At 56.8% G+C, this 26,447-nt stretch overlaps 1 protein-coding gene across 11 annotated transcripts in view; it reads left to right on the top strand.

Moving 5' to 3' along the window:
• The first annotated feature begins 348 nt into the window (after positions 1-348).
• The window catches only part of ZNF185 (zinc finger protein 185 with LIM domain), a 75,530-nt gene continuing 49,431 nt past the window's right edge, over positions 349-26,447 (top strand). For 3 of the 11 annotated variants that reach the window (XM_063804736.1, XM_016944482.2, XM_016944478.2), the window contains exons 1-12: positions 385-515; positions 16,587-16,665; positions 16,852-16,975; positions 17,280-17,345; positions 19,376-19,414; positions 19,530-19,607; positions 20,321-20,410; positions 21,240-21,332; positions 22,595-22,678; positions 22,974-23,015; positions 24,438-24,521; positions 24,985-25,074. In XM_063804736.1, the coding sequence (XP_063660806.1) occupies positions 16,632-16,665; positions 16,852-16,975; positions 17,280-17,345; positions 19,376-19,414; positions 19,530-19,607; positions 20,321-20,410; positions 21,240-21,332; positions 22,595-22,678; positions 22,974-23,015; positions 24,438-24,521; positions 24,985-25,074 (824 nt within the window). In that variant the 5' untranslated portion in view covers positions 385-515; positions 16,587-16,631. Of the gene's footprint in view, positions 516-16,583; positions 16,666-16,851; positions 16,976-17,279; positions 17,346-19,375; positions 19,415-19,529; positions 19,608-20,320; positions 20,411-21,239; positions 21,333-22,594; positions 22,679-22,973; positions 23,016-24,437; positions 24,522-24,984; positions 25,075-26,447 lie in introns of those variants that run through there. The other 8 variants (XM_016944476.2, XM_016944479.3, XM_016944477.2 and 5 more) reach the window with 6 other exon arrangements.

Raw genomic sequence — 26,447 nt, forward strand, 5'->3', positions numbered from 1 at the left:
ATCGCGCAACTAGGAGCGGGGGCCCTTCACGTGGCGGAGGCTTCCCGGCCTGGGGGCCACGGGCCCGGAGGAATTTGCCTGGAAGTTTTCCATCACGGCAGAGCCTTCTGGAGCTCGCCCCGTGCTCGACAAGGGGAGCCCCAGACTTGATTTCTCCAGCAGCCCCGCGGGGCGGGGCCGAGAAGGGGCGGGCGGGCGGAGGACGCTGGCGGGAGAATGTGCGGAATGTGCCAGGCGCCTCTACCTACCCCAGGAGGGGCAGAGGAAGGGGCCGGCCGAGGGGAGGGGCGAGGGGCGAGGCTCCGGGCGGCCGGAGAAAACCTGTTTGTTCTCCTGCGGGCGGAGCCCAGTCCGCGCCTCCTCGCCTCCCTGCGCGCTCCCCGCTGTGCACCGCGCCCCGCGCCCCGCGCCTGCCTCCCCGGCCCGGCCCGGCCGGGCGCCGTCCACCCGAGGGAGCCCGCGCCCTGCGACTGCCCGACCCTCCACCCGCCCCACGAGCCGGGCACCGGTGCCAGGTAGGGCTGTCGAGTCGCCATTGGACGCGGCCCTGCTTGGAGGCAGTGGGGGGCACCCAGTCCGTGCCCAGCTGGGGACAAGTCACGGCCTCAGTTTCCCCATCCATAACCCTTACCAGCTCCAAGCATCTCTCTTCGGGTTCCCCCCGGGAGTCAGTGGATTTCTGGTTTTCGCTGTGAGTGAAAAGACTGACAGGCAGAGGAGGCCAGCGTCCCCTACTGAGGCAAGTGTCCCCCTTGCCAGCCTGATCCCTCTGTCTTGCCCTTTAGGAAAGACACGGTTTAATTGTTAGTAAACGGCGAGGGGCCAGGATGCTCTGAGAGTTGACTGCAGGCCTTTAAGAATCAGGGAATCTCATATCCCTCCGTCCCCCTGTGCCCATTTTATAGATGAGGAAACTGAGACCCAGAGGCTGGCTCACCCAGAGGATCCCCTCAATCGCCCTGGGGCCTGTGAGGTGCATGTGCTGGGTACAGGGCAATCTTGGGGAGGGCCATGAGGATGGTGGCTGCTCACACTCAGACAGAAGGCGCCGAATCAGGTGTCACTGGGTGTTATCGACAGGATCGGCACTGCACCAGCTCTGTGGCTGGATTGTTTTGATGGGGGCAGAGGGAGCCAAGAGTCTGCCCTCTTTGGAAAGGCAGAGGGATACCTTGCCTTACAAAAAGGCCGAAAGCTCAGGTGCTCCTGCCTGATCTGCCACTTCTGAGCTGGGGACACCTGGGTACTCTGTCGGTTTAAGGGGGTGACACGTCAAGCTGCCTCCCACCCAGGGCTGCTGGGGACTCAGATAAGGTAGGTGGTGGGTGTGTCCCGGCTTTGGGACATCTGAGGCATGGTAGGAGTTGTGTTCTTGCTGAGCCGTCGGCACGAAGCCTTGGCATCATGGAAGGCCCCAAAGCTGTGAGCCCCGAGAGAGGACCTCTCACACCCCGTCCAGCAGTGCTTGAGGCTTCAGTACCTGGACTAAGTCCTGCCTTGGTCTCATGGCCCTTCAGACTTCTGGCTGTCGTACCTGGCTGGGGGCGGGAGGCAGGGGTGCACAGGTTGATAGGCCTGAACAGAGCTGCAGAGGTCCTGCCTTCCCAGGGCCTCCGCTCCTCATCTGAAAAACAAGGAGCAGCTCAGAGGCCAGCAAGTGGCCAAGACACAGATGCACAGATGAGGGGCCAGCCTTCTGGCAGGCCTTGGTGCCTCCACTGTTCCCCTCATCGCTCCCAGGCCACTTCAGGATGGGAAGGAACAGATCCCTCTCACCTGCCCCTCCTTCCAGCAATTCCCAGCCCCTGGCTGGATGCTGTGCATTCAGCCGTGTGGAGCTGATGGAAGGCACTCAGTGCAGGGCCAGATACGCAGCAGGTGCTCAAGATCTGTTCATTTCCATCCTCTGGACACTCATGACTCAAGCAACAGAGGTGGCCCAGGACCACTTAGGATGTTGCAGCTCCGAGTAGCATGAAAACATTAGGGGTTCCTCAGTCCTGGAGCAGCGAGGCACCCCTGGCTGGGAAGATCAGGGAAGGCTTCCTGGAGGAGAAGGGCTTGGAAGCAGGAGGAGGAGCTCGGCAGCCACCAGGTCAAGGCCCGCACGTCCTTTGGAGCTGCTGGAGTCTAACCTCCCCGTTACTCCTGAAAGATCATAAACCACTTCTTGCTGAGCTCCTGCATATGGGGGCCCACAGAGAAATCAGCTCCATGCCTTGCCCTGAGGAGTGACAGAGAGGCCATCTGTCAGTAAGAAGTTGCCATCTGAATCCAAATGGCAGCAGTGCTTGTCCACCTCACTTCCTGCTCAGCTCGAGTCCAGACTCCAGAAAAAGCCTTTCCCACGTGAGGCCAGTGATGCCAGGGGCAGCCAGCGCCTCAGCTCAGCCTCCCTTAGCCTGACTTGTGCTCCTTGTCTTCCTGCCCAGTGTCCCCAAGGCCTCCTGAGATCTGGCAGGGCAGGGACTCTGGGTCCCTAGCACTGGGCCCAGGACCTGGCCATGATAGGCATCGGCACTTGTTCCCTGAACTGTCTTCAGTTGCATGCCAAGCAAACTCCCCCAGTTCTGGCTCGGTGCATTCTGGAAGCCAGAAGCCTGCCTTCCTCCTTCCCTACTCAAGCTTCCACAGGTGACTGCCCCCTTTGGTGTGGGTTTTGCTTCAAGCCACAACTCATAAGGTGCCAGGTCACATGTAACACAAGCTTTCCTTCTGTTGCTGAGCCCTGAGGCTGCCCCCACTGCCGGTCCCTGGCGGCATGGGACAGGACCAGTGCCAGAGAGGAGAGCTGCTTTCCAGTGCTCTGGAGCCCTGAGCGGCAACCCCTTGCAGTCCGGGCCTTTGGGCTCTCATGTTTAGGGTCAGTCCAGGGACTTTGCATTCGTTACCACTGTGCCCATAGTGAGCCGGCTGATGCCAAGACAAGGGCAGTGCCATCAGGGGACCAGTCCCTGAGAGATGCTCAGGAGAGGTTGCCATCATTGCTTCCAAAGACCAGGAAGAGGAGGAGGGGTTGAACTGTCCCACACCTGGTCAGGTGTGTGGCAGGTGAGGGTGGCACCTTCATAGCCTAGTGGTCAGCCTGGGTTCAAACCCCAGCTCAGCCACCATCCAGTTGTGCAAAGTTTGGCCCTTCATGCAACCCCTTGAGGCCTCTGTTTTCTCACCAGTACTGAAGGGTGGCTAAAGCCAGGAGCACCTGCTGCACTGGGTGCCTGCAAGTGCTGGGTTCCTGGCACAGAGGTGCTCTGTCACGGAAGGTAGCTGAGCCAGGACTATGGTGCCCTCCTTCAGGGCTGTGGTGGCAAGGAGTGAAGTGGGACTAGGTGGAGAGAGAGATGCTGACTGGGATGTGGGCCCCTACCTGAGGAAAACAGTTTAGAAATTACTGCTGATGATGCAAACAGTATCTACCCACATTTAAAGTGACTCACTAAAGAACACACTTAATTCTTAGGGTGATTTCTCATGCCTACTAAAGTCTGACTCGCTTTCTTTTTTGTTTTCACTTTTTTTTTTTTGTTAGAGCTGGGGTCCCGCCTTGTCACCCAGGCTGGTGTACAGTGGCTAGTCACAGGCATGATCATAGCACACCGCAGCCTCCAACTCCTGGGCTCAAGCGATCCTCGTGCTTCAGCCTCCCGAGTAGCTGGCACTACAGGCGAGTGCCACCATGCCAGCACTGTTGTTACTTTTTATCTTTAATTTTTTTTTTTACCTTGAATTGATTTAAAACTCATAGAAAAGTTGTACGAATCGTGCAGAGAACTCCTGAAGCCTTATCTGAATTCCCGCTATTAACATTTTGCCACATTTCTCATTAGCTTTCTTCACTTGTAGCCTTTGGATGGGTCAGAGGGTGGGCAGGGCTGTTGTCAGTTAATTTTTCCAAAGGGAAACTGAGGCACAGAGAGGGACTTGCTCAAGTGCCATTGATTAGAAACTGAGCCAGATTAACTTCTCTCAGGGACACATATTGATGCATTTGGCAGGTGTTTTCTTGATCACTTTCTGTGTTGGGCGCTGGGGCACAGAAATGACTGAGAACTGACAGCAAAGTGGGAGGGACAGGTCTGAGTGGAGAAGAGACTGGAAAAGGAAAAGACAAGAGGCCCTGTGGGTATCACTCTCAATGTCGGAGGTGGAATGCAGGAAGGAATCTGCAGCTTAAGCGTGTCTCCCAGGGAATTTGACTGCCGAAGGGTCCCAGAGGCCACTTTCAGAAACACGGTCTAGGCTTTTCCTGTTGGGAGTGTGCTCATTTCTCGTCTCAAAAGGGAGCTAGGAACTGGGAGGGTGCCTGCCTGGAGCAGGGAGGTGGGTCCAGGCCAGCCAAGAGAGCAATTCCTCACCCACTCATTAACGCCCGCTGAGCCATCCCTCTTCCCGCAGAGCTGCCCTTGGGGCTGCTGCTGCTGAGATGGCGGCAGAGCTCTGAAGCCACGCCCTGGGTCAGAGAGGAGACATAGCCTCTGGGGCCAGTGGGCAAGCCCTAGGCTGCTGGTGGCTGCTGGCGGTGGTCCCTGGCCTTGGCCCCATCTGTAGGCCCAGCTCGGACACCCAGTCCGGGCCCCTTGGTCTAGTCCCTGTGATCTTTGGCTCAGCACGCCACTTTGTGATGACTAGGTCAGTTTCCCAGAGAGCTTGATGTGGCGAAGAGTCGCTATGGAGAGAGCAAGCACAAGGATTTTAATCACAAGAACCGGCATCCCTGGTGAAAATGCTTACATCAGGCAGTGCCTGCTTTAAACTGAAATAAAAATAAAAATAAAAATAAAACCCAAAACCCCAAACCAGGACTTGCTTCACCACTTGTGCCAGCGATCCCTTACTCATGCTTTCATTCCTTTGGGCCTGAGCCTAGGCACCTCCTTGGGAAATGCAGTGCTCTGGCAACATTCCGCTAGGCCGATCCCCCCAGCACCCAGCCTGGCGGTTAGCGCTCTGAAAATGCTTGTTGCATACATGGCAATGTGATCCTGGGCAAGTGCTTTCTTCTCTCTGGACTTCCTTATTCTTATCCAAAAATAGGGGCAGTGTTAGAGGTAAGGGTGGGGTTGAGGGGACTCTGGGTCTAGAGTGGGCAGAAAGATGAGAAAGAGGGTTGTGGGAGGGGAGAAGGAGGATAGGGAGTCAGAGCTTTGGGGGAAGTGGGGAGGCAGCGGGCTCTTTCTGTTCCTTTTGCTCCTAACTAGTGATCACCTGCATCTAGGACAGAAGGAATTAGCTTTGGCTGATGTTAGTCAAGGGCAAGAAGGAGTGACTTCCTGTCACTGACCTGCTCTGGCAAAGACTGAATGGATGGCAGCAATGGTGTGTGTGTAGGTGGGGGTGTTCCTAGGGGAGAGCGAAAGAGGGTAAAAGAAAGTGGCCGAGTGCGGTGGCTCACGCCTGTAATCCCAGCACTTTGGGAGGCTGAGGTGGGTGGATCACTTGACGTCAGGAGTTCGAGACCAGCCTGGCCAACATGGTGAAACCCCGTCTCTATCAAAAATACAAAAATTAGCCAGGTGTGGTGGCAGGCGTCTGTAATCCCGGCCACTAGGGAGGCTGAGGCAGGAGAATTGCTTGAACCTGGGAGGTGGAGGTTGCAGTGAGCCAAGACTATGCCACTGCACTCCAGCCTGGGTGACAGAGCGAGACTCGTCTCAAAAAAAAAAAAAAAAAAAAAAAAGAAAAGGAAAAAAAAGAAAGAAAGTAGGGGGAGAGGGAGAGGTGCTGTGGAGATTGGAGTGTGGGCTCCATGACCTCTGAGCCTCCTCTGATCTCACTGGCTGCCTTGTCTGCAAATGGGACTAGCATCTCTGCATGACTGGGATTGGCTGAAGACCACATTGGTTCCCTGGCTGCAGAGACAACTGCAGGATGAGGGGTACAGAAGCAGCCAGGGCCCTACAAGAGGGTCACTGCCCAGCCCTCTGTTCTCCACAGAGACATCTCCAAGGGCCCTTGAAGCCAAGCCAGCCCTGAAATGGCCCAGTTCCCTGAATGGTCGCTTGTATCTGGCTCTCTGAGAACGAGAAAATGGGCGCATGAAAGCCAGGAGGAATCCCGAGGCCCCAAGGAGCGGTGGGTGGCCCAGCTGCCTTCTCCCCTCCTCCTCACCCCCAGCGCCCCACCACCTTGGGAAGGAGCTGGCCTGCCTTAAAAGTCTGCCTCCCAGGGCCCCTCCAGTGCAGACGCCGAGAAGTCTAGATGCTGGGGTGTTAGGGGTGGGATGGGGAGAGGTGAAATTCCAGACTTTCATGCAGAAGTCATTTACCTGTAAAGCACATTTACAAATACCACCCCCCCCATGCGTTCTTTTTCCATACTATATTTTCCCCTCTGCAACTCAAGTCTTTTTCAGCTCTTTTTTTTCCACTTGCTGCGCCTTTTTCCTGCCACCCTGTTGGCCTCCAGGCGAGAGCCCCTGGGACTGGAGCATCCCAGGCAGGTCGTGCACTCTGGCTCTGGCAAGAGGGGCCCAGCCTAGGCCTCCTGGGAGCTGCACGCTGAGCAGCAGACTAGGAGGCTCAGACGGGATCCAGCTGCTCAGCCCTGCCCACGGTCCCTAAATCACCTTTGAAGTGCCCCATCCCCCTGGATCTCAGCAACTCCTGGAACAGCAGCTACAGCCGCTGCAGCGGTGCCTGTGGCGGTGCCTGCTCCATCCCCTTCCCAGAGGAAAGCAACCTGTCTGCTGACTGTTGCCTTGCCAGCTGCTGAGACTCCAGTGCAGGAGACTGGGAATCAGAATGTCCTGATTCACCAGACCTGGCCACAGGAGGCTGCTTCATCAAATGGAACGTTTCATCGTTCCAACCCTTTTGGTCCAGAAAATCAGCACCCGCACCGGCTTAAATCAGCCTGGGTCCAAACTGAGTCAGCCAAGTGCGTGCCTTGAGAAAGGACGGGATGAGGGCATCTGAGCGGGGGTGGAGGTCGTGCTTCCTGACTTTATAATTCCTCAGGCTTGTCCTTGCACTTCCCATGGCAGCCTCCAGGCGGAGTCTGTGCCACAGCCAAGGCTCTCCCCACTGCGCTAGGCTTTTGACCTTAGCCCCATCCCTGGGAAGTATCATTGCTTGGGGTCCTGTGGCCTTGGTGATGACCGGAGGGGCTGCACTGAAGCCTACACCTTCCTCACACGACCAGGTGCAGGGGCCAGGGAGCATTTTGAGAATGGGGCTTCCTTAAGCCCATTCCCCCTCCCATGGGCACAGAGCATTCTCTTTTACCTCAAAGTTTAGAAGTGAAGGTCAGGGAGGGTGAGTGACGCGTCCAGTGACTAAAACCCAGGTCCTTGGACTCCTCGTCAGTACTCCTTCCTTTGCTCCAGAGTTGGAAGAGCCAGCATGGATGTGTGGCTTTGTGGCCTTGACCAAGCCCTCCACATCTCTGACGGCACCACTGTGCCCGTCTCATGACATGACAGATGATAAGGCATGGCTGGCTCTGCGCCGGGGCCTTCTGAACATGTCGTGCCCCTACTACCCTCTCAGCATCTGTTTCTGCTGCCCCATCTGGCTCAGGGCTGCAGTCTGGCCACAGAGAGGGAAGCTCTCTAAGGAAGGAGAATGGGCTGGGAGAAGCCACCTGCTGCCCCTTGTTTAGCAGGCTGCATTCCCCAGCAAGCCAGCTCTGACTATCTCAGTGTCGCCCTTCTCCTGGTCACCCAGACCGTCCTGTTCCTGGGGCAGCTCATGACACTGCGAGGGGATTGTGAAGGGTCTTTCGTGGGAGGGCCCTTACTCAGAGCTCACAGGCATTTGCTTGAAAGACAGCAAAAGAGGACCTAAGACATGGGGCCTTTTCTTTGAGTCTTTTTCCTGACACTAGGTCCAGTGGAGGCTCTTTGCCCAAATGGAACATTTACAGTGAGAAATGGACAGGAGCCTCGACACCCCCACCCTATGCAGAATTTGACCTCCACCCCTATTTTACCAAGGCAAGTCCTCCAGCAAATGAAGCTGTCAGACAGGCTTGGGGGGGGCGGGGTCACAGCCTGGGAGGGAACTGCCTCCCTCTCACCCCTTGGTGCTGGTGCTGGTGGTCCCCAGGTTGAGTTGGACCAGAATGGAGGGGTGGAGGGACTCCCCTCCAGGGGACTCCCCTCCCCTCCAGGGACTCCCCTCCAGAGTCCCTCCCCTCCAGGGACTCCCCTCCAGGGGAGCTACCTGGGCTGGCTGGGCTCTGGGGCTTGGGCAGCCTGGAGCCTTGGGTTTGTAAAGCCCAACTCTGGCTCTTGTAGGAGGACTGGGGGGAAAGGTGTAGCAGCTGGGGTCACCCTTGCACATGTGTTTTTCCATGGTTTGGTCATTGCCACACTTATCGAGTGGTAGGGAACCCAGACACCATGAGGGGAGAAAGGATTTGCCCAGGGCAGCAAAGCTGGGATGAGTCTCCTTCCCAGAGACCAGCCATCTTCTCTGAGGGTTCCAGCAGGCATGAGCCCCAGCAGGTATCTAAGCTGAGGGATCAGCACTGCCTGGGTCCACCCATCTCTAGGAGCAAGTTCTTGGGAGACAAGGGACTTATCCCTTCACCACTTACCTCATGACCAGATGGGAGTACTTATGTTTCTGCTGGAGTGATGGGGGCAGGCCTATGTGCTGGTCCCCAGCTATATTCTGGGCCTCTGCCTCCATTAAAGCTCCTTGTCCCAGAGCCACGTGAAAGTGCTTGCAGACAGAGCTTTCCTGAAACATAGCCAGAGGTTTCCTAAAACATAGCAATCAGCCTCTGCAGTGGGCAGCCCAAGTCTTGATGGCTTCATCCACTTGTACTTGACAGATCCATATTTGGTCCCTGTACTTGACTGCAGGGGCAGCACTCTGGGCTGTGTCCCCCTTCTTGCCCTGTCCAGCTGTTTCTTTATGCTGACTCCTGACCCACCCCAAAGGGGTCCACACAGATCTGAGCTGTGAGTGATCCCTGTGAGCCTAGCTGAGGTTGGCACACGTGGGGTGGCAGAGCTGGGTGTCTGCTCAGCTCCTGGATGCAAAGCATCCCAATTCACCTTTGGGAAAGAAGCCCTTCTGCTTGCACCTCTGCCTGTGGCACACCCGCTCCTGCTTGTGCATGGCGCCCAGTGCCCAGCACACATGCACTGAGACAAGCCCTGACACCTGTGCCCTCTGGCTGCATCTCATCCATGAGCAGCGATATTCAGTGCTCCGGGAAGGCAAGGCTGAAGGCGTTTTGCTCCCTTGCCCTCCCAGTTTGCTTAGGAGGCCCTGCCTAGCGTCCTACTTCCCTTCTGCACAGTTTGGGAGCCATCCTAATCCCCTGCGAGCCAGCTTCTCTGGGAGGTGCCGCCCTCGGGGAGTCAGGCAGCGGGGACGTTCTACAAAACTTTCTCTGAGTTAGTCCTCTCATCTTGGAGGCTGAGCACGTCCTGTGGTGTGAGAGGGAGTCTTTTCTCCTGCCGCTCCCGTCTGTGTCCATCTCCTCACGCTCCAGCACCTGCGTCATTGCCTGCTGCCGCCCCCGCTCCTCCAGCGCACGGGAATCTGCATGCATCAGCCCCCTGCGTCAGCTCCCCTCTCACTCCACTCGCTGATGACACCAGGCTTGCTGTGGTCGGGATAACAGGCTCTGTTCAGCCACCTCATTGGCTCCTCGCTCCTATCTATCCAATCAGGGCCAGGGGCCCCTTCCTTCGAGGTTGCTGGGCAACCTTCAGAGGCCACAGAGGCAGGGAGAAAGGTAGAGCAGGAACATGCCCATGGGCATTTGGAGGCCATCTGAATTCAGGGAAGGCCTGTCCCCATCTCCCCCACCCAGCCCTGCCAGGGACACTTCCTCAGATTGCCATCTCTCAGCCCACTTGGCCAGAGACAGGAAGAGGGAGAAAGAAGGGGATGAAGGGCGGGCCGGGGCATCTGCCTGGTGTCTGAGGTGGCCTGGCCTGTGCAAGAGGAGTTGGACTTGGCCCTGAACTGCCCTGGGACAGGCTGGTGTTGCCTGAGTACGGGGCTTTGCTCAGAGTCAGCACAGAGAGGGGTACTGTGGAGTGTGGCCACATCTTGTGGGGCTTCGGGGGTGCACCACGAGGGACAGTTCATGCAGAGGGTGTCAGAAAAGCCAACCATTCCTTTGGTGGCCCAGGCCAGGTCCTAAGCAGGATGATATGGAGATTTCCAAAAAACCAGAAGTCTTCTCCAAATCAAGGTAGAAATGAGGGCCATGGTACTGAAAAGGCCTAGAGTGGCTGTCCTGACCAGAAATGTGCCCACACAGGCTATCAAGACACCTGTGTCATGGCATGAGAGATCCAGAGAGGCACATGTTCTAGCTTGGTGTATCCTGTCAGGAAGAGACCCAGTGAGCAGGCCCACAGATGCCACCTTACAGATGAGGAGACCTAGACTCAGAGAGTGGGATGTCACAGCCATGTGAGGCCACTTAGGGAAGAGGAGCAGAGATGTAAGCACAGGCCACAGCCCACAGGGACAGTGTTTGCTTTTGGGTTGTGTGGCCTCTCTGGGTGTCAGGGCTAATGGACTTTGAAAGAAGCCTGAGTTCGCAGAGGAAGAGGAAGACTGGAAGACTTGGGCAGGTAGCAAGCCCCTGGCACCACTTTCAAAGGTGGCTAAGGAAGGAACATTTGCTCTCCATCTTCTTGGCAGGGTAAATGGGAAGGTGCAGGGAACCCCAGTTACAGCAGTTTCTTTTTCTTCAGGAACTTTTTCTGAGTCTTTCTCAGGCACAAGCCCAGAGGCATGAGAGAGCTTGACATACTGGACTCAGATGGAGAGTGAGAGTGTAGGGCTGCGGGAGTGGGTGGCCTGCTCCGTGGGGTCCTGGAGTCACATGTGGCAGGCCTCTGTGGCTGCATCAGGCCGAGCAGCACAGGCAGGCACGGTGCAGCTGGGTGAGTCTGAAGTGTCTCCTCCCTCCAGCGGGTGAGCATTGCTGCTGGGGCCCAGCGGTTTGGAGGAAGCCATAGAGGCGACTGGCAGTGGGTGTGCCCCAGGAGCACTCGAGGCCGTCGTGCATGGGCTTACCTGGGCCACTGCGTGGCTGGGACTCAGAGCCCTGGGAGTGTGGCCAGGGCCAGACACGGGCCCACTCCTGGCTGACTCTGCTGAAGGGGAAGCAGGAGCATTGGCACAGCTCTTGTGCGTGGGCTGCACACGGTACTGCTGGCCTTCTGAGACCTGATCCCAGGAGTGTGCATGCAGGGTGCCCGCCTGACACAGGGGTGGTGCTCCAGCAAGGGAAGCCAGTGTTGTTATTGCTTCCCAGAGGACGGCATGGTTCTCATCGCAGAGCGGAGCCCAGGCCACCGTCCCAGTGGCCGGGTCTTCTGGCCGCTTTGCTGGGACCCGGGTGCAGCCCTGGGGAGGGCGGGAGTCCTGCACACAGGCTCTGGAGGCTTCACTGGCTTCCCAAATGGGGTTCACATCCGCTAATGACTGCCCCGGAGAGCGGAGAGCTGAGGGTGGCCCTGGGGCAGCAGCCATGGTGGCCAGAGGGTTTATCTGCCAGGCCTCTCTGGTGGGTGCTCTCTCCCTGGGTAGACTGGGCCTTTCCCCCCGCTCCCTGCTGCCACCCATGTGAAAGCAGACATAGGCATCCAATGTCCACACCTGAGCCATAACCGGTCCCTGTACCAGGCTCTTCAGACATTCTGGACGTGAGCCTCGTGAGCAGGGAGTTGTCCTTGCCCCCTGGAGTACTTTGCTCTCTGTGGAGGTGCCTCTGGCTGACTTGCCATGGGCTGGGGAGCCAGGGCGGGATTGCGTGGGGTGGGAGAGGAGCCATCAGTGGGCCTCATGTGTCCTCCTGTCCCGTCGTCTCTTCCCTGGGCCCCGTACATGTGTGAACGGAGAAGCCGGCCTCCTGCTTCCAGGGGTGCCACCGCCACTGCCACTGCCGCTGCAGCAACCTCTGTCTGGCATCCGGCCCGAAACACCCCTGCCTGCTCTCCGCTTCCTTCTCCACCCCAGCTTGTGGGAAAAGATGAAGGAGGCCCCGGGAAGAGGCCCAGGCTGCAGCACTGCGTGGCCCAAAGCAGTGCACAGCACAGCTGGGCCCCAGAGGCTGAGGGCCTGCCCTTGCTGCTGTGGGGATTTCCTCCTCGGAGTGAGCAAGCAAGAGAAGTCCCTGCATCTGTTCATTCTCCTCACCTCCCATCCTTCCTAGGCACTGCTCGCCTGGCATCAACTCTTTTTTTTTTTTTTTTTTTTTGAGACGGAGTCTCACTCTGCTGCCCAGGCTGGAGTGTAGTGATGCGATCTCAGCTCACTGCAACCTCCGCCTCCCAGGTTCAAGCAATTTTCCTACCTCAGCCTCCCAAGTAGCTGGTATTACAGGCACGTGCCACCATGCCTGGTTAATTTTTGTATTTTTAGTAGAGATGGGGTTTCCCCATGTCGGCTAGGCTGGTCTTGAACTCCTGACCTCAGGTGATCCACCCACCTTGGCCTCCCACAATGCTGGGATTACAGGCATGAGCCACCACGTCCGGCCCTGGTATCAACTCTTGAGACTAATCCCTTGGCTGCTCAAGCATACCCCACTCGCACTTCATTTGGGTAAACCACCGTCGGGCTCATCTTTAGCACACAGAAGATACACGTTCATGACAGGAAAATTAGAAATACACAAAGCAGCAAAATATTTTGGTGTATATCTTTACAGATTTTTTCCCCTGTGCATTTTTATGTAAACATATTTTGACTTAGATGACACCATCATACACATCCTGCTTTACGGGCTGCTTTTCACTGAGTGATGTATAGAAACTGTACACAATACAGGTTTATAAAGCATGTTAAATACTACATGTCTCAGTATGATTTGTAATAGCTGCATAGTATTTGCTTGAATGGATAGATTACAATATGTTTAAATATGATTGATGGGCATGTAGATTATTGCCACATTTTCACCCCCATACTCAACACTGTGATGACACCTGTTTCATATACATCTTTGTTGTACTCGTGCAATTTCTTCCTCAGGCTACTTGGCTGCGAGGGGAATTACTGGACCAGCGGGCCTGCCCTTAAGCCTTTTGATACATACAGAAACTCATTCTGTCGAGATTCCTGGTTTCCCTTCCCACAAGAGCCACCAGGAAGCCACCTCTGGAGGGGTCCACATTCCATCCTTCAAGGCTGCTTACATCCGTAGCAAGGGTCTTCCTGGCTGTCACTGAGTGGAGGGCCACTCTGCCCTGCTCTCTGTGAAGGGCTGGACAAGGGGAGGGGATGGTGGATCTGGGAGGAGACCTGGGTCCGAGCAGGGGTAGGTGGCTTCAGGCAATCACTCCCTGGTGGGGTGTGCTGGGCTGTCACAGGGTGCCTGGGCTTGGTCCGTGCTGAGGTTGGGGGAGGAGCAGGGCTTGCCTGGGAAGACTTGGATCTGCAGGTCTGTGCCTGGCTGTGGGAGTTAGGGGAGGGGAGCACCCAGTAGGAGCAGGGCTGGCCTCGACGTGCTGGGCCCTGAGGGAGAAGCGGGGCTTAGCTCGGCGGAAGTTGGAAGGGCATTTCAGGTGGGCGGACCAGCATAAGCCAAGGCACAGGCATTCACTTGGCAGGGCTACCTTCCAGGGACTCCAAGGCACATGGTCTGCTTGGAGCACAGTGTCGGCATTGGGGGGAAAGAGGCTGGCTCAGGGGACTGGTGATTTTGCTCCCAGTCTTAGAAACAGTGTGGAACCATCAGGTGCTGACTGAGAATTGAAGGCTGATGTGGGCCAAGTGGGATTAGAGACCAATGAGTGTTGCCTGGAGGAGGTGCAGATAAAGGCAGCAGGCCAGGGACCAGGGAGGAGGTCTCAAGGGATCGTGGCCTAGACCAGGGCAAATTGGAGGGAGAAGTCAGCTCTGTAGATGGGATGTAGATTCCAACCTCATTTGCCCATCCCACCCACCCCACCCCGCCCCATCCCATCCCATCCCATCCCATCCCATCCCTCCCATCCCACCCCACTACATCCCATCCCATCCCATCCATCCCATCCCATCCCATCCCATCCCATCACATCCATCCCATCCCATCCCATCCCATCCATCTCATCCCATCCCATCCCATCCATCCCATCCCATTCCATCCATCCATCCCATCCCATCCATCCCATCCCATTCCATCCATCCATCCCATCCCATCCATCCCATCCCATCCCATTCATCCCATCCCATCCCATCCATCCCATCTGATCCGTCCATCCCATCCCATCCATCCCATCCCATCCCATCCCATCCATCCCATCTGATCCGTCCATCCCATCCCATCCATCCCATCCCACCCATCCCATCTATCCCATCTGATCCATCTATCCCATCCCATCCATCCCATCCATCCCATCCATCCCATCCCACCCCATCCCACTGCCTGACACTCATCACTTTAAAGGCTCCTTGTCCCAAAGAACTGCCTTACACTTCATCGTGTGGAAAGACTCTACTTTGGCAGAGATTTTTCTGACTCTTTCATATTTATTGTCTCATCAAAAAAGAAATTTCACTTGTGAGACTCAGCCAGGCGTGAGGGAAAGGAGCCCATGCAGAAGCACCAGCCCTGGTCTTTGTCTGGCAATAAACCCGGAGTCTTCTGACTGGAGTCTCAGCTATAAAGACGGGACTGAAGGCAGCATGGCGCCCTCTGCAGGGGACGGATGGTGTTCCCACCCAGCCTTGCCCTCCCTTGCCATGGGTCCCTCAGCCTCTGTCATTCTGCATGTGCAAAAGTGTCTGTCTTGACTTTGGAAGTGGCTTATTTGGTCCTGATTTGGCAGGAAACTTCTAGGCAATGTGGCCATCAGGTTTGACAAGGGGTAACTGATGAGTTCTTGTGCCTGGTACTGGGCCTGGGATGGAGTCCACCCCCGAAACTGTGGATGACTGTCACCTGCTTGCCACGCTCATATGTGGAAGCTGGTGGCTACAGTCCCTGAGGCCTTAGAAAGGAGTATGTCTTTGAGGTGCCCAGCGCAAAATAAATCATACGGCCCTGCCCATGGGGCCACTCCACAGGTTGCTGGGATGGGGACAGTTAGGCCTGTATGGCCCTAGGATCACCTGTGGAGTGAGCTCCACTCAACAGAACTCTAACGTGGCAGCTTTGGTGCAGGGCTGGGCACGCGGGGCTCCCATTTGCAGTGATGAGGTGCCATTCCTGGCACACAGCAGGCTCGGGCTGTCTGGGCTGCTTGTTCAGTGCAGTTTATGGAAGAGCCAGCTCTTGCTGATGTGGCAAATTTGGTTTGCTCTCGTCCCCCTGCCCTGCCCATTTGAGTGTGCCCCTGATCTCCACAGAAACACATACAGGCCCTGCCAGCTGGCAGCAGTGCTGAGCTGGTCAGACCCTAGCCCTGGAGGGGCCCAGGGGATGAAAGACCCTGGAGAGAAAGGCTCTTCTGCTTTGTGACTATGCCAGCACAACCAGGGCCCTGCTTCCTGTCATGCCCACAAGCCTGAGCCCCCAGCCCCTATTTTGAGGCCCAAGGGTTCGGCTGTGGCCACTCAGGGGTCCCTGCAGCTCTGGGTCGCTCCCAGCCTGGAGAGCCAGCTTCATCACCCTGGGCCCTTCTCCGGAGCAAATGGCCCTCGAGACCACCACAGCTCACCCCTCATGGGCACGAGAGGGCAGCACTGGGCTCAAGGGCAGAGAGGCTGAAGGCAGTGTGGCACCGTCTGGGCAGCATGAGCAGCACCGGGCTCAGGGGTAGAGCAGGGCGAGAAGACACAGAGGAAGAGGAAGCAGAGCTCAAGGCAGCTGTGGGCCAGGGCGTGAGGAAGCCTAACTTACCACATTGCCACACTCGCCTGTTCCCTGAGGGCCACTAGGATTTGGCAGTGGGGCCCTGGGCTTTCCCCACTGAAGGTGGAGCCAACCCCCGAAGGAAACAGGGCTGCACACCCCAGACCATTCTTGGCGCTGTTTGAGCACCACCGCGCCTCTCCTAGCAGATGACTTGAGAGCTACTGCTGCTTGGCTCCTTTTCAGGTGGTGCCGGGTACTTATAGGAGCATCGGCGCATTCCATCCTCACAGCAGTCCTGAAAGGTAGAATTTTTTTTTAACTATCATTTTACAAATGATGAAACTGAGGCAGCTCGGAGAGGTTAGCTGACCTGCCCGAGGTCTGTCAGAAAACTCCTAAGGGGTGAGAAGCAAGGTCCAACCCCAAAGCAGCTGGTCCCCCAGCCCGTCCCTCTCCACAGGCCATCTGCCTGCCCTGAAGCTGTTCGGCTTTGGATGCACTCTGTCCCACCCTCTGAGTCCACCAGTGCCAGCTGTCTTCCCCACACCCCCCAGCCTGAGCCAGGCTGTTAGCACTCTGTAGGAGGGCTCATGTTCTCCCGTTATCAGTGATCGCTTTGAACAGACAGTCCCTGGCAGCCCCTGAGCTCCACATTCTCTAGGTGAGCAGCCCTGGGCAGGCAGGTGGGTGTGCCGCTGGGCAGCAGCAGGTACAGTGAGTGCTTGCCCCCTGGCTTCTGCCCATACTTAGCACTCCACCAACGCTTGCCACCCCCGATGCGCAGAGGGCAGTCTGGATGATCTTGGTGTACCAGGACCCATATGGTCACCTGCAAGACACTACAAATGCATGAAGTGACAGCATTTGCTTACCTTTATCCCCAGAAGCCCTGCTGAATCAACTGAGAAGAGAGCTGCGGAGCAATCACCATGAGTATCTCAGCGCTTGGAGGCCGCACCAAAGGTGAGGCCCAGGCTCCCTGGTGTCCCAGGCTCTGTTTGGGGCTGTTTTCTTCCAAGCCTGCCCCTACAGGCCACAAGCACTGTCCCAGCAGCAAAGGGAGAGCAGCATACTGGGAGAACTGGAAAGGAGGTCGAGGGTCCTGGGGCTGCATTCCTCTTCTGAGGCGGTTGGGTTTTCCCACCACAGGGAAGCCTCTGCCACCAGGCGAGGAGGAGCGCAATAACGTTCTCAAGCAGATGAAAGTGCGAACCACGCTGAAGGGGGACAAGAGCTGGATTACCAAGCAGGATGAATCGGAGGGTCGCACCATGTAAGGCAAGGAGGTGGGGAGGGACCGCAGCAACGTGGGGGCGCGCAATCCGTGGGGGACCGACCATACCTGGGGATGCGAAGGGGCTTCCACCGTTCAGAGCTCCGCCAGGCCATGTAGAGGGCAGAGCATGGGAAAGGCTATCCAGCAATGTCACAGGGTGGGAGAGCCCCTGGGTGCCTGGGAAGGAGAATGTGTGGCAGAAATGGCAGCACTTGCTGGGCAGCCTCTAGGATGGAGGCCACAGGATGGCAGGTGACAGGGAGTCTCGGAGCCAATCCTTCAGGATGCCTCTTTCCCCCAGAGAGCTGCCCTCAGGCCGGAGTCGCGCCACATCCTTTTCATCAGCTGGGGAGGTTCCGAAGCCTAGGTAAGAGGTGGTGCTCAGGTGGCTGGTGGGTCAGCCCCAGGGACTCTCCTGCAGCTTGGGGCCAGCCCTCAACAGGGAGGGGTGGGCAGTCCACAGGGGACAGGGATGCAGCCCCAGCCAAGGGTCTGCAATGAGTAATTTGAAATCTGCAGGAAGGAGGGGCTTCTCCACTGCACCTTCCTTTTGGGAAGGGGAGTGTAGGAGTCACTTGGTCCAGGCCCTTGGCCTTGCTGTGTGGCTGTGGGGCAGCTGACTTCCCTGTTGGGCCTCTGTGGCTCCAGCTGTTAACTGGGATTGAAATTGTCTTTAAGAAGAAGACAACCTCCCACCCATTCCCTGCAGGGACTGATACTGCCTCTGAGATGCTTTGGGCAGCTTCCAGAGTCACAGTGACTCACTCCTGCAGGTCACCCTGACTGCTTGAGTGTACTTGGGACTCAGCATGCCTGTAGAGAGGCACGAGTTTGCTCTGACTGTCTCCCAAGTTTACCGTGACATATTTTGTCAGCTGACCAAGGAGAACTGGCTTCTCTCTCTTTTGGAGACTTTTCCATAACAGTGTCTAGGGGGGCTCTGAACAGTGTCTACGGGGGCTCTGAAGCGTGGGCACAGATAAAGGCAGCAGGCCAGGGACCAGGGAGGAGGTCTCAAGGGATCATGGCCTAGATCCCTTGAGCGTGGGCACAGATAAAGGCAGCTGGCCTCTGGAGGAACTGCTCCTGACAGAGAAAGGGAACTGAAATTCAGGCTCGCTCCTTGCTCCAAACAGCCGGCAGGTGGCTTCTCAGGGGGTGGTAGAGGCAGTGGCGGCCTCTGGAAGGGAGGGCCTCAAGTTTACAGCCAGCACACAGGGCTACCTTTAGTAACTACGGTCTCTCTGTCACCCCTCGATGACTCAGCGCCCACTACCTGCCAGGTCCCATGGTGGGCACAGAGGATGCAGGAGTGGTCAAGACAAAGGCCCTGTCTTTGGGCAACTGACGTCCCAGCAGGGGACTCAGTCAGGACCCTAGTAAACAGTTCAATACAAAAGCGAGAACCCCCAAGTGTGCCTGCAACATGGCCACCTCTGGGAGGCTGTCCTCTGTTAGAGATGGAGATTGTGGGGTTGGAGACTACCGGAGGCTCTGTGTTGCCCTTGACCCAAACCCCGATGCTGCAGCCCAGATCCCCTCCACTGCAGGACAGAAGGGTCTACCCTGACCCCTTGACTCCTCCCCCAACTCTGAGGAGGACTCTTTGCAGGGGCCCCTAACTCCTGCCCGGAGGCCAGAACTTCCAGGCTGACCACCCCTGGCTGTCAGCTCCCTGCCCGCTCGTCTTGGCTGCCCCCTGAGTTATCTGAGCCCCCTCAGTTGCTGCCAAGCAGGAGGTCCCAAGCACCCAGAGCCTAATGTTTCTCAGCCACTGAACAAGCCCTGGCCGTGCCCTCTCGTCTCAAACTTCCACCAAGACTTGGGGTGTGGGCATGCAAGGAGCTGGAGCAAAGAGGGCCCCGAGGGACAGGAAGGGGGACAGCTGGCTTTGGCTGGCTGCTGCCTGGGCTCTCCCCTTCAGGCCCTCATGCACCTTCCTGGTGGAGGCTGTTGAGGGAGATCAGGTCAGACCCCGGGCTGAGGGGAAGCCTCTGGCTCTGACTGGGGAGCCTCCAGCTTGCACTGGTTCAGCCCCAAGCACAGAGGATGGGAGGGCTGTCAGCTGAGAGGAGTGCTCCGTCGGCGCAGCACTGGGAACTGGCTGGCCAAGGAGAAGCTGGACTTTGGAGAGGCCATCAAACTGCCTTCCTAGGCACCTGCCATGAGGAGTCACCTGGGGCACTTTTCCTGGGGGAGCATGAGGGAAATAGGCAGAGCATAGCGGGCACCTGATCAGGGACACAGGGGGCTGGCACCCCTCGTTTCTGCTGTACTGGGACACCTGGAGCACTTGCCAGCCAATCTTATTTGCTATAGTTAAGGGCAGGATAAAGTAGGATGACCTCAGCCTTCCAGCAAGCCTCGCTTCACTCCACCCCTTCTTCTCTTCGGCAGGCCTCCGAGCACAAGGGCTCCCACTGGCTACATCATCCGGTAAGTGACCGCAGGACTCTGCCGGCCTTCCTGTGCCCACTCACACCAAGCCCTGACTTCTTACCCCTCCAGTCCCTCCAGGGAGCTCACCAGCATCTCCTGGGCTCTCTTTTAGGGGAGTGTTCACCAAGCCCATAGACAGCTCTTCCCAGCCCCAGCAGCAGTTCCCCAAGGCCAATGGGACTCCAAAAAGGTATGTCCATGGGGTGTTGGCCAGTCGGCCAGTGGGGAGGTGTGAGGGCCTGGTCTGGGCTCCTGGCAGAGACAGTGCTCTGCCTATCAGGACTGTGGGGCCTTGGAGGTGCCAGCTTTCATCCTGGGTAGGGCAGGACCCTGGAGAGCAGGGTGGGGTGACCAGAGGAGATGGGTTGGGGTGGGACTGGCAGTCCCAAGTGGATGTGTGGGTCTCTGGGAGGTCCTGGGCCACTAACAGTGTCCTTGTCCTGGGGTCAGTCCTGACTAGGCCTGGCTAATGGGACAGAGAGGTGCAGGAGTTTGGGAGGGGCTGGGTGTAGAGTCCCCCTAGCCTGGCAGTGGGCACCCTTGACTTGACTTGCTGATGGCATTGAGAAGGCTGAAGTTGCATGCAATTCAAGCACCTTGGCATCAGACATTGCCTGGGACTCCTTCAGACTGGAAAGGCCAAGGGGACCCGGAAACAGGAAGCAAAGACACAGACAAGAGCCCGCTGGGCTGTTCCCTGAAGCTCGGTGGGGTTTGCCTATGCAGCAGGGGCTGCCCTGCTCTGAGTGGCGCAGTTCTGGGTGTCTGTCAGGACCAAAAGCAAAGAGGAAAGGCTCCCAGGCAGCTCCTGGTCCACTTTTCATGTGTCCACTGGGCTGTGTGGCCAAATCTGGAGGCAGGAGGGAGCCTGCAGGTAGACACATGGAACCTTCTCATCTCTAGTGCTGCCAGTCTGGTGAGAACAGCTAACACTGGTCCTCCCCGCCCCTCCTCCTCTGGCTACAAGATGACCACTGAGGATTACAAGAAGCTGTGAGTATGCAATGCCAGGCTCAGCGTGGTTCCCTCCTCCAAGGAACAAGTCCAAACTCTGGGTCCACTGAAGGCAGCTGACTACTTGCCTCCGAGCACAGCCCGGGAAGTCCCACCTGCCTGACACTCCCTGCCAGTTGCAGCTGTGGCCTGGAGCCCACCAGAGGGTAACAAGCCCCAGAAAACTGGATGGCTGTGCACATTGCACGTCTGATCCGAGGCAGAGCGGAGACTGCAGGAAGCTTGTAGGAGGGGCCCCACGGATCTGGGGAAAGGGTCATGGGTCGTGAGGCTGCTGCTGGCTGGCTGTGCTTCCTGGGCTTGGCCCTGCACCCGGCCGAGCCTCAGGTGCTCTGCCTGGCTGCACTGGGCTGGGGGCCTGGGGATCCTCAGGGTGCTGCTGTCAGTCTGAGCATTGTGTGCCTAAATCTGAGCTGCTTCTTGGATAGAAACCTTTGGGTTTTCCCTTAGTGCTCCCCTTGGGGTCCCTTTCAAAGCCCCCCACCCCCCACTGCATGCTCAGGGAGGAGGGTTCTCTGGACAGAGGTGTGAATTGTGTCTCTAGTTCCCAGGGGACCACATCTTTCCGTTGTTTGTCCCTTGCCTCCATCATCCAGGGTTGGGGAGCTGCTGGGTAACCTTTCTGGGGAAGGGGAGAGGCTCGAACAGGGAGGGAGGGGAGAGCTGGCTCTCAAGGAGGAACAAGTGGCATGACCTAAGGCCCAAAGGCAGAGATATTGACTTGCCTTGTCATTGTTGTTGAAAGCCAGGAAGCCAAGCTGCTGAGGGTGGCAGCCTATGACAGGAAAGCGCCTCTCCCCTCTCTTAGGGCACCCTACAATATCAGGCGCAGCTCTACATCAGGGGACACCGAGGAGGAGGAGGAGGTGGTGCCTTTCTCCTCAGATGAACAGAAACGGAGGTAATGGAATGGTGCCTTTTGGGCATCCCGGGGGGCAGGGCAGGAGCCTGAGTCTTCGAAGACTGCTGGAATGAATTGTACTGGTTGGGGTGACAAAATGCACAACACGTAGGCCATCAGCGGTAGCCCACGGAGCATGAGAATAGGTGTCATTCTCTGAGTGCCAGAACCACCCACTCAGTGTTGGGCCAGCTGAGGGGCCCTTGAGAACCTTCTGTGGGGTAGAACCTAGGTAATGTGGGTCCAGGGAAAAGTCTCATGTGGAGGCTCTTCAGGGCTCTAAATCGGTTTGTTAGAAAGGGCCCTGAGACAGTTGAACAAAAATATTCAGGGAGAAGCCACCTGCACAGTGCCCTCTATCTGCATGATCTGCATGCCTTGGGGGCAGGGGTTGACTCCACAGTTCTGAATGCCCCTGGACCCCAAACTGAGCCCCAGGCATGCACAGCAGTGGGAGTGTGCCCCATGCTGCTGAAATTCTACCCTAGTCTCTGCGCCAAGCTGCCCTCGTCCACACAGGCCAGCAAAGTTCCATGGACCCTTGCCCCTCCTCAGTCCTCTGTCCATGGACACTGACCACACACCACCCAGTGCTGGTGAACTATGACAGAAAGGGTTTGTTAATCACCTTTTGTATGCCTTTGGCTTGGGGCCTGTACAGCAGTTGGGCCCTGAGGAAATAAAGCCCTCCCCTCCCTGGGCTCAGCCAGCCACCAGGTCCATATCTGCTGACCCATCTGTGGCGCAGGAATCACAGCAAAGCCCCATTGCCAAAGGCCCTGGCAGATTGGCTATCCTCAGGGAATAGTTCACAGTGGCAGGGGCCCCCAGGCCTGGGTGGAGCAAGGAAAAGAGCCAGAAGCTAGGAGTTGCCTAGCATTGAATGCCAGCTCTGCCACCTGCTAGGTGAGTGCTCTTGGGCAAATAATGAAAGCCTCTTGGACTCAGTTTCCTCATCTGTAAATCACAGAGGATACTAGTGTCTACTTTCCTGGATTGAGAAGAGCAATAAGCCAATGCGAGGATGTTGGCATCCGGCGCAGAGCCGGGCACATGCCACATGCTCCATAAACGTGGGCTGCCCTTCCTTCAGTTTCTACATTTCCTTTGAATAGTCCTTGGAGCAGGTGCAAATCTGGTTTCTCTCACCCCTTGCCTCCCTGGGGTGGCCCTAAGTCACCCCGAGTCCATCCCAGGCTAGGCTGGCAGAGCATGTCCAGCTTGGCACCCATCAGATGCTCCCCCACCCCGTGTCACCCCAGGTCAGAGGCTGCAAGCAGTGTTCTGAGGAGGACAGCTCCCCGGGAGCACTCCTACGTCCTGTCAGCGGCCAAGAAGAGCACTGGGTGAGTTGCCACCAACTGGCTCCAGGCTCTAGGACAGCTCTCCTCTCCTCAGAGCTCCAGCCTTCTCTGGCTGATGAAAGGGTGGGTGGAGAGATCACCCCCAAGGGCCTTCCTAGCTGAGCCTTCTCAGATTCTCAGATGTACTTTCTAGAAAATGGAGAGGTCTGGCGGCTACCACCAGGGACAGTGAAGTGCCGGGAATGGAGAGGGCCCAGGACCCTCTGAGGTAGAGCGGTCTTGATGTCACCTGCCCACGGGCTCTGCCCAAAGCATTGCCTTTCTGCTTCCTTTCCAGCAGTCCTACCCAGGAGACACAGGCACCGTTTATCGCGAAGAGGTAAGTGTCATCAAGGGACACCTTGGAGGCCTGTTACTGGCCACAGGAAGGCCTTCCGTCAGCAGGGGTGTAGTGTGGGAGCTGTGGAGAGGGGATGTGGATGTGGGGGACTACTGTCCCTGAGCAGGGGGAGTTGTGAGGGGCTGGGGGCTTCTGTCTGGAGGCCTGGCAAGCACCTGGGTGGCTGTGGTAGCATATGTGGTCAAGCTCTTCCATTTGCCAATGGCTAATGGGGCTGGGCCCCTGACCCAAGATGGAGCATTTCCAAGGCCCTCTGGGAGTTGTTCCCCTGCCCCTGTTGCTTGCCTGATGCCTTGCTTTCTGCTCTCATCCAGGATCAAAACCTGGGCCATCAAGAGAACTTCCCCTGGGAGGTGACTGTGACATTGGAGATGGGCCCTAAAGGGTGAACAGGGCTTAACAGGGAATGATCAGAACGTCGGGACACTCCAGCTGAATGAGGGAGGGGTGTCACCATTAGTTGAGACAGGGCACCTTCTGGAGGAGGAAAATATTCGGGGGAAAGCAAGAAAGAAACTTCTGGAAACTTGAATTTGAGGGACTTCCAGTTGAGTGGACAGGGAAGGCCTCTCTGTGCTGAGGTGGCTAGCTGGGGACTGCAAACCCAAGAGAAGACAGCATGCCAACTGCCCCAGGGAGAGGGCCCCAGTGCACAGGCCCGGGGTGGGACTAGCTTGCTGTGTTGGAAGACCAGGAAGTTGGCAGGAATACAGAGAGCAGGGATGGTGGCAGCACAAAGGAAGTGACAGAGAACGGGGGGCGGTGGGGGGGTCTTCCTGGCTGCATTTGGTTCCTGTGGTTTCCGTAACGCAGTACCAAAAACTGAGTGGCTTAAAACATCAGAAAGGGATTCTCTCCCGGTTCTGGAGACCAGAAGTCTAGATCAAGGTGTTAGCAGGGTGGGTTCCTTCTGGAGGCTTTGAGGGAGAAACCATCCCAGGCCACTCTCCTGGCTTCTGCTGGTGGTTGGTGATCCTTGGCGTTCCTCGGCTTGTACCTGCATCACTCCAGTCTGTGCCTCTGTCTTCACATGGCCTTCTCTTCTCTGTGTGTCTGTGTCCAGATTTCCCTCTTCTTACAAGGACAGCGGTCATTGGATTTAGGACCCATCCTACTCTAGTATGACCTCATCTTACCTGATTACATCTGCAAAGACCCTATTTCCAAATAAGGTTACAGTCACAGGTTCCAGGGGACGTGAATTTTGGGGGGACACTATTCAACCCAGTATGCTGTCCTTATCCTGAGCTGGAGTCACTGAACCCCCAGCCTGGGCCACCTCTTGGCCGTGATCCTGAAGGGTTGGGTCAGTTAGACGCCACTGGAAGCATGTTCTTTGAGGCCTCCAAGCTCTAGGGCAGCCAAGAAGACCACAAGCGCCGTTTCTCTTCTTGCTCAAAGGGTGGAGGTGGTGGAAGAGGACGGGCCTTCTGAGAAGAGCCAGGACCCACCTGCTCTGGCAAGATCCACTCCTGGCTCAAACAGGTAATCCATTGCGCTCATCTCTGCCTGGGGCTGGTGGCTGCCATACCTGCCACTCAGTCATTGAGGAACCTCAGTCAGGGCACCTCCACGCTGGGCTTCGAGATCAGTGTCCCCATGTGCCCAGTGACAAGACGGGACAAAGAAATCAGTAAGAGCCCATCTGGCTGGATGTCCCAGGGCTGAAAGGAGCAAAACAGTCCAGCCCCCCGGGAGAGAGCACCTGGCTCTGGTCTGTTGAGTACGTATCTGTGTCACCTTAACCCTTGCACCACTGAGCCTGGTGGCAACTTGAACACCCCAAGAAAAAGTACCATCCTTGGGGTTTGAGAGGGCCAGCCACCATGGCAGTAGCCTGCCATTGTCAGACTTGCTCCTTGCACTCCAATAAGTTAGCCACATTCAGCATGCCCAGGGAGGAGGCTCTGACATCTCCAGAGCCTCTCACAGCCACCTTCTTTGCCAGTGCGGATGGAGGCAGGACCAAAGCATCTCGGGCAATTTGGATAGAGTGCCTGCCAAGTATGCCTAGCCCCGCTGGGAGCCAGGAGCTCAGGTGGGTGCCGAGAGCTGACTCTGGCTTGTGAGTGGGTGTGATGGCTTCCCGCCAGCCTGGCTGGCTGGTTCTGCCAGCTGGGGAGGGTGTGGCAGTGGGGTGATGGGGCAAGGACAGGCTGAGCACTGGTGATCTCACTCCAGGAAGGGCCGTGATTTGTCTTGATTTCTGATCCCTGAGAATCTGGGCAGATAATGGTGCTCTCTTGTCTGTGGACAACTAATACCTTCTTGTACTTTGTGCAGAATGGTGCTAAGTCCTGCAGGGAGAGCCACCACCTGCTGTTGCTGCTGTTTAAAGTGCCTGCCTGGATTGAGACCTTTGCTCAAATCTAGGTCTCCTAAGAGCTGCATCTCTGTAGCACCCTTGGAAGACCCCTGCATCCAGAAGGGGAGAGGGCCTGTCCCTACCGGTCACTTCCCAGGCCCCCAAGGGCTGTTCAGGCTCTCCTAATACCATAGCAATCCCCCAATTTGAGCTCCACAGCCATTTATAGACAGGTGACCACTGTCCTCAGGGTTACTTCCTCAGTCTGGGAGGGAGACAGAAATGCTGGCAGAGGGAGCCAGGAGCATGAGGCCAGCTCCCTCCATGGCCCCAGGCAGCAGACTGCCAGGGTGCTCCTCCTTTTCACTCTCTCCCTCTCTTGATCTTCTCTGGTTGTCTGACTCTCCCCATAAGAACTTTGGTCCATAGAAGATGTGGAAAGGAAGACTTGAGAATTCTTTACAAGGCAATATCTAGGGCAGAGCTCCCCAGTCTATTTGGCACCAGGGATTGGTTTCGTGAAAGACACTTTTTCCACGGGACGGAGCAGGGGATGGTTTCAGGATGAAACTGTTCCACCTTAGATCATCAAGCACCGGATTCTCATAAGGAGCGCACAATCTAGATCTCTCACATGTGCAGTTCACAATACGGTTCGCGCTCTCTTGAGAATCTGCTGATCTGACAGGAGGCGGAGCTAAGGCAGTAATGATCTCTAGCTTACCTCCTACTGTGCAGCCTGATTCCCAGCAGACCACAGACTGGTACTGATCCTCAGGCTGGGGTTGGGGACCCCTGATCTAGGGGACTTGGCAATTGAGGGATATGGGGGCAAAGGCTGCCACAACAAAGTATTGTACCACACCCTGGGGCGCTTAAACCACAGAAATGTATCATCTCCCACTTCTGGAGGATAGAAGTGTGAGATCAAGGTGACGGCAAGGTTGGTTCCTCTTGAGTCTCTCTCCTTGGCTGGTAGACTCCATCTTCTCCCTGGGCCCTTATATGCTCATCCCTGTCTGTGTGTGCCTGCGTCCTAATCACTTCTGTTTTTTTGAGACAGAGTCTCACTCCGTCGCCCAGGCTGGAGTGCAGTGGCACAGTCA

The sequence above is a fragment of the Pan troglodytes genome, chromosome X (genome assembly GCF_028858775.2).
Source record: "Pan troglodytes isolate AG18354 chromosome X, NHGRI_mPanTro3-v2.0_pri, whole genome shotgun sequence".
Taxonomy (NCBI): Eukaryota; Metazoa; Chordata; class Mammalia; order Primates; family Hominidae; genus Pan; species Pan troglodytes.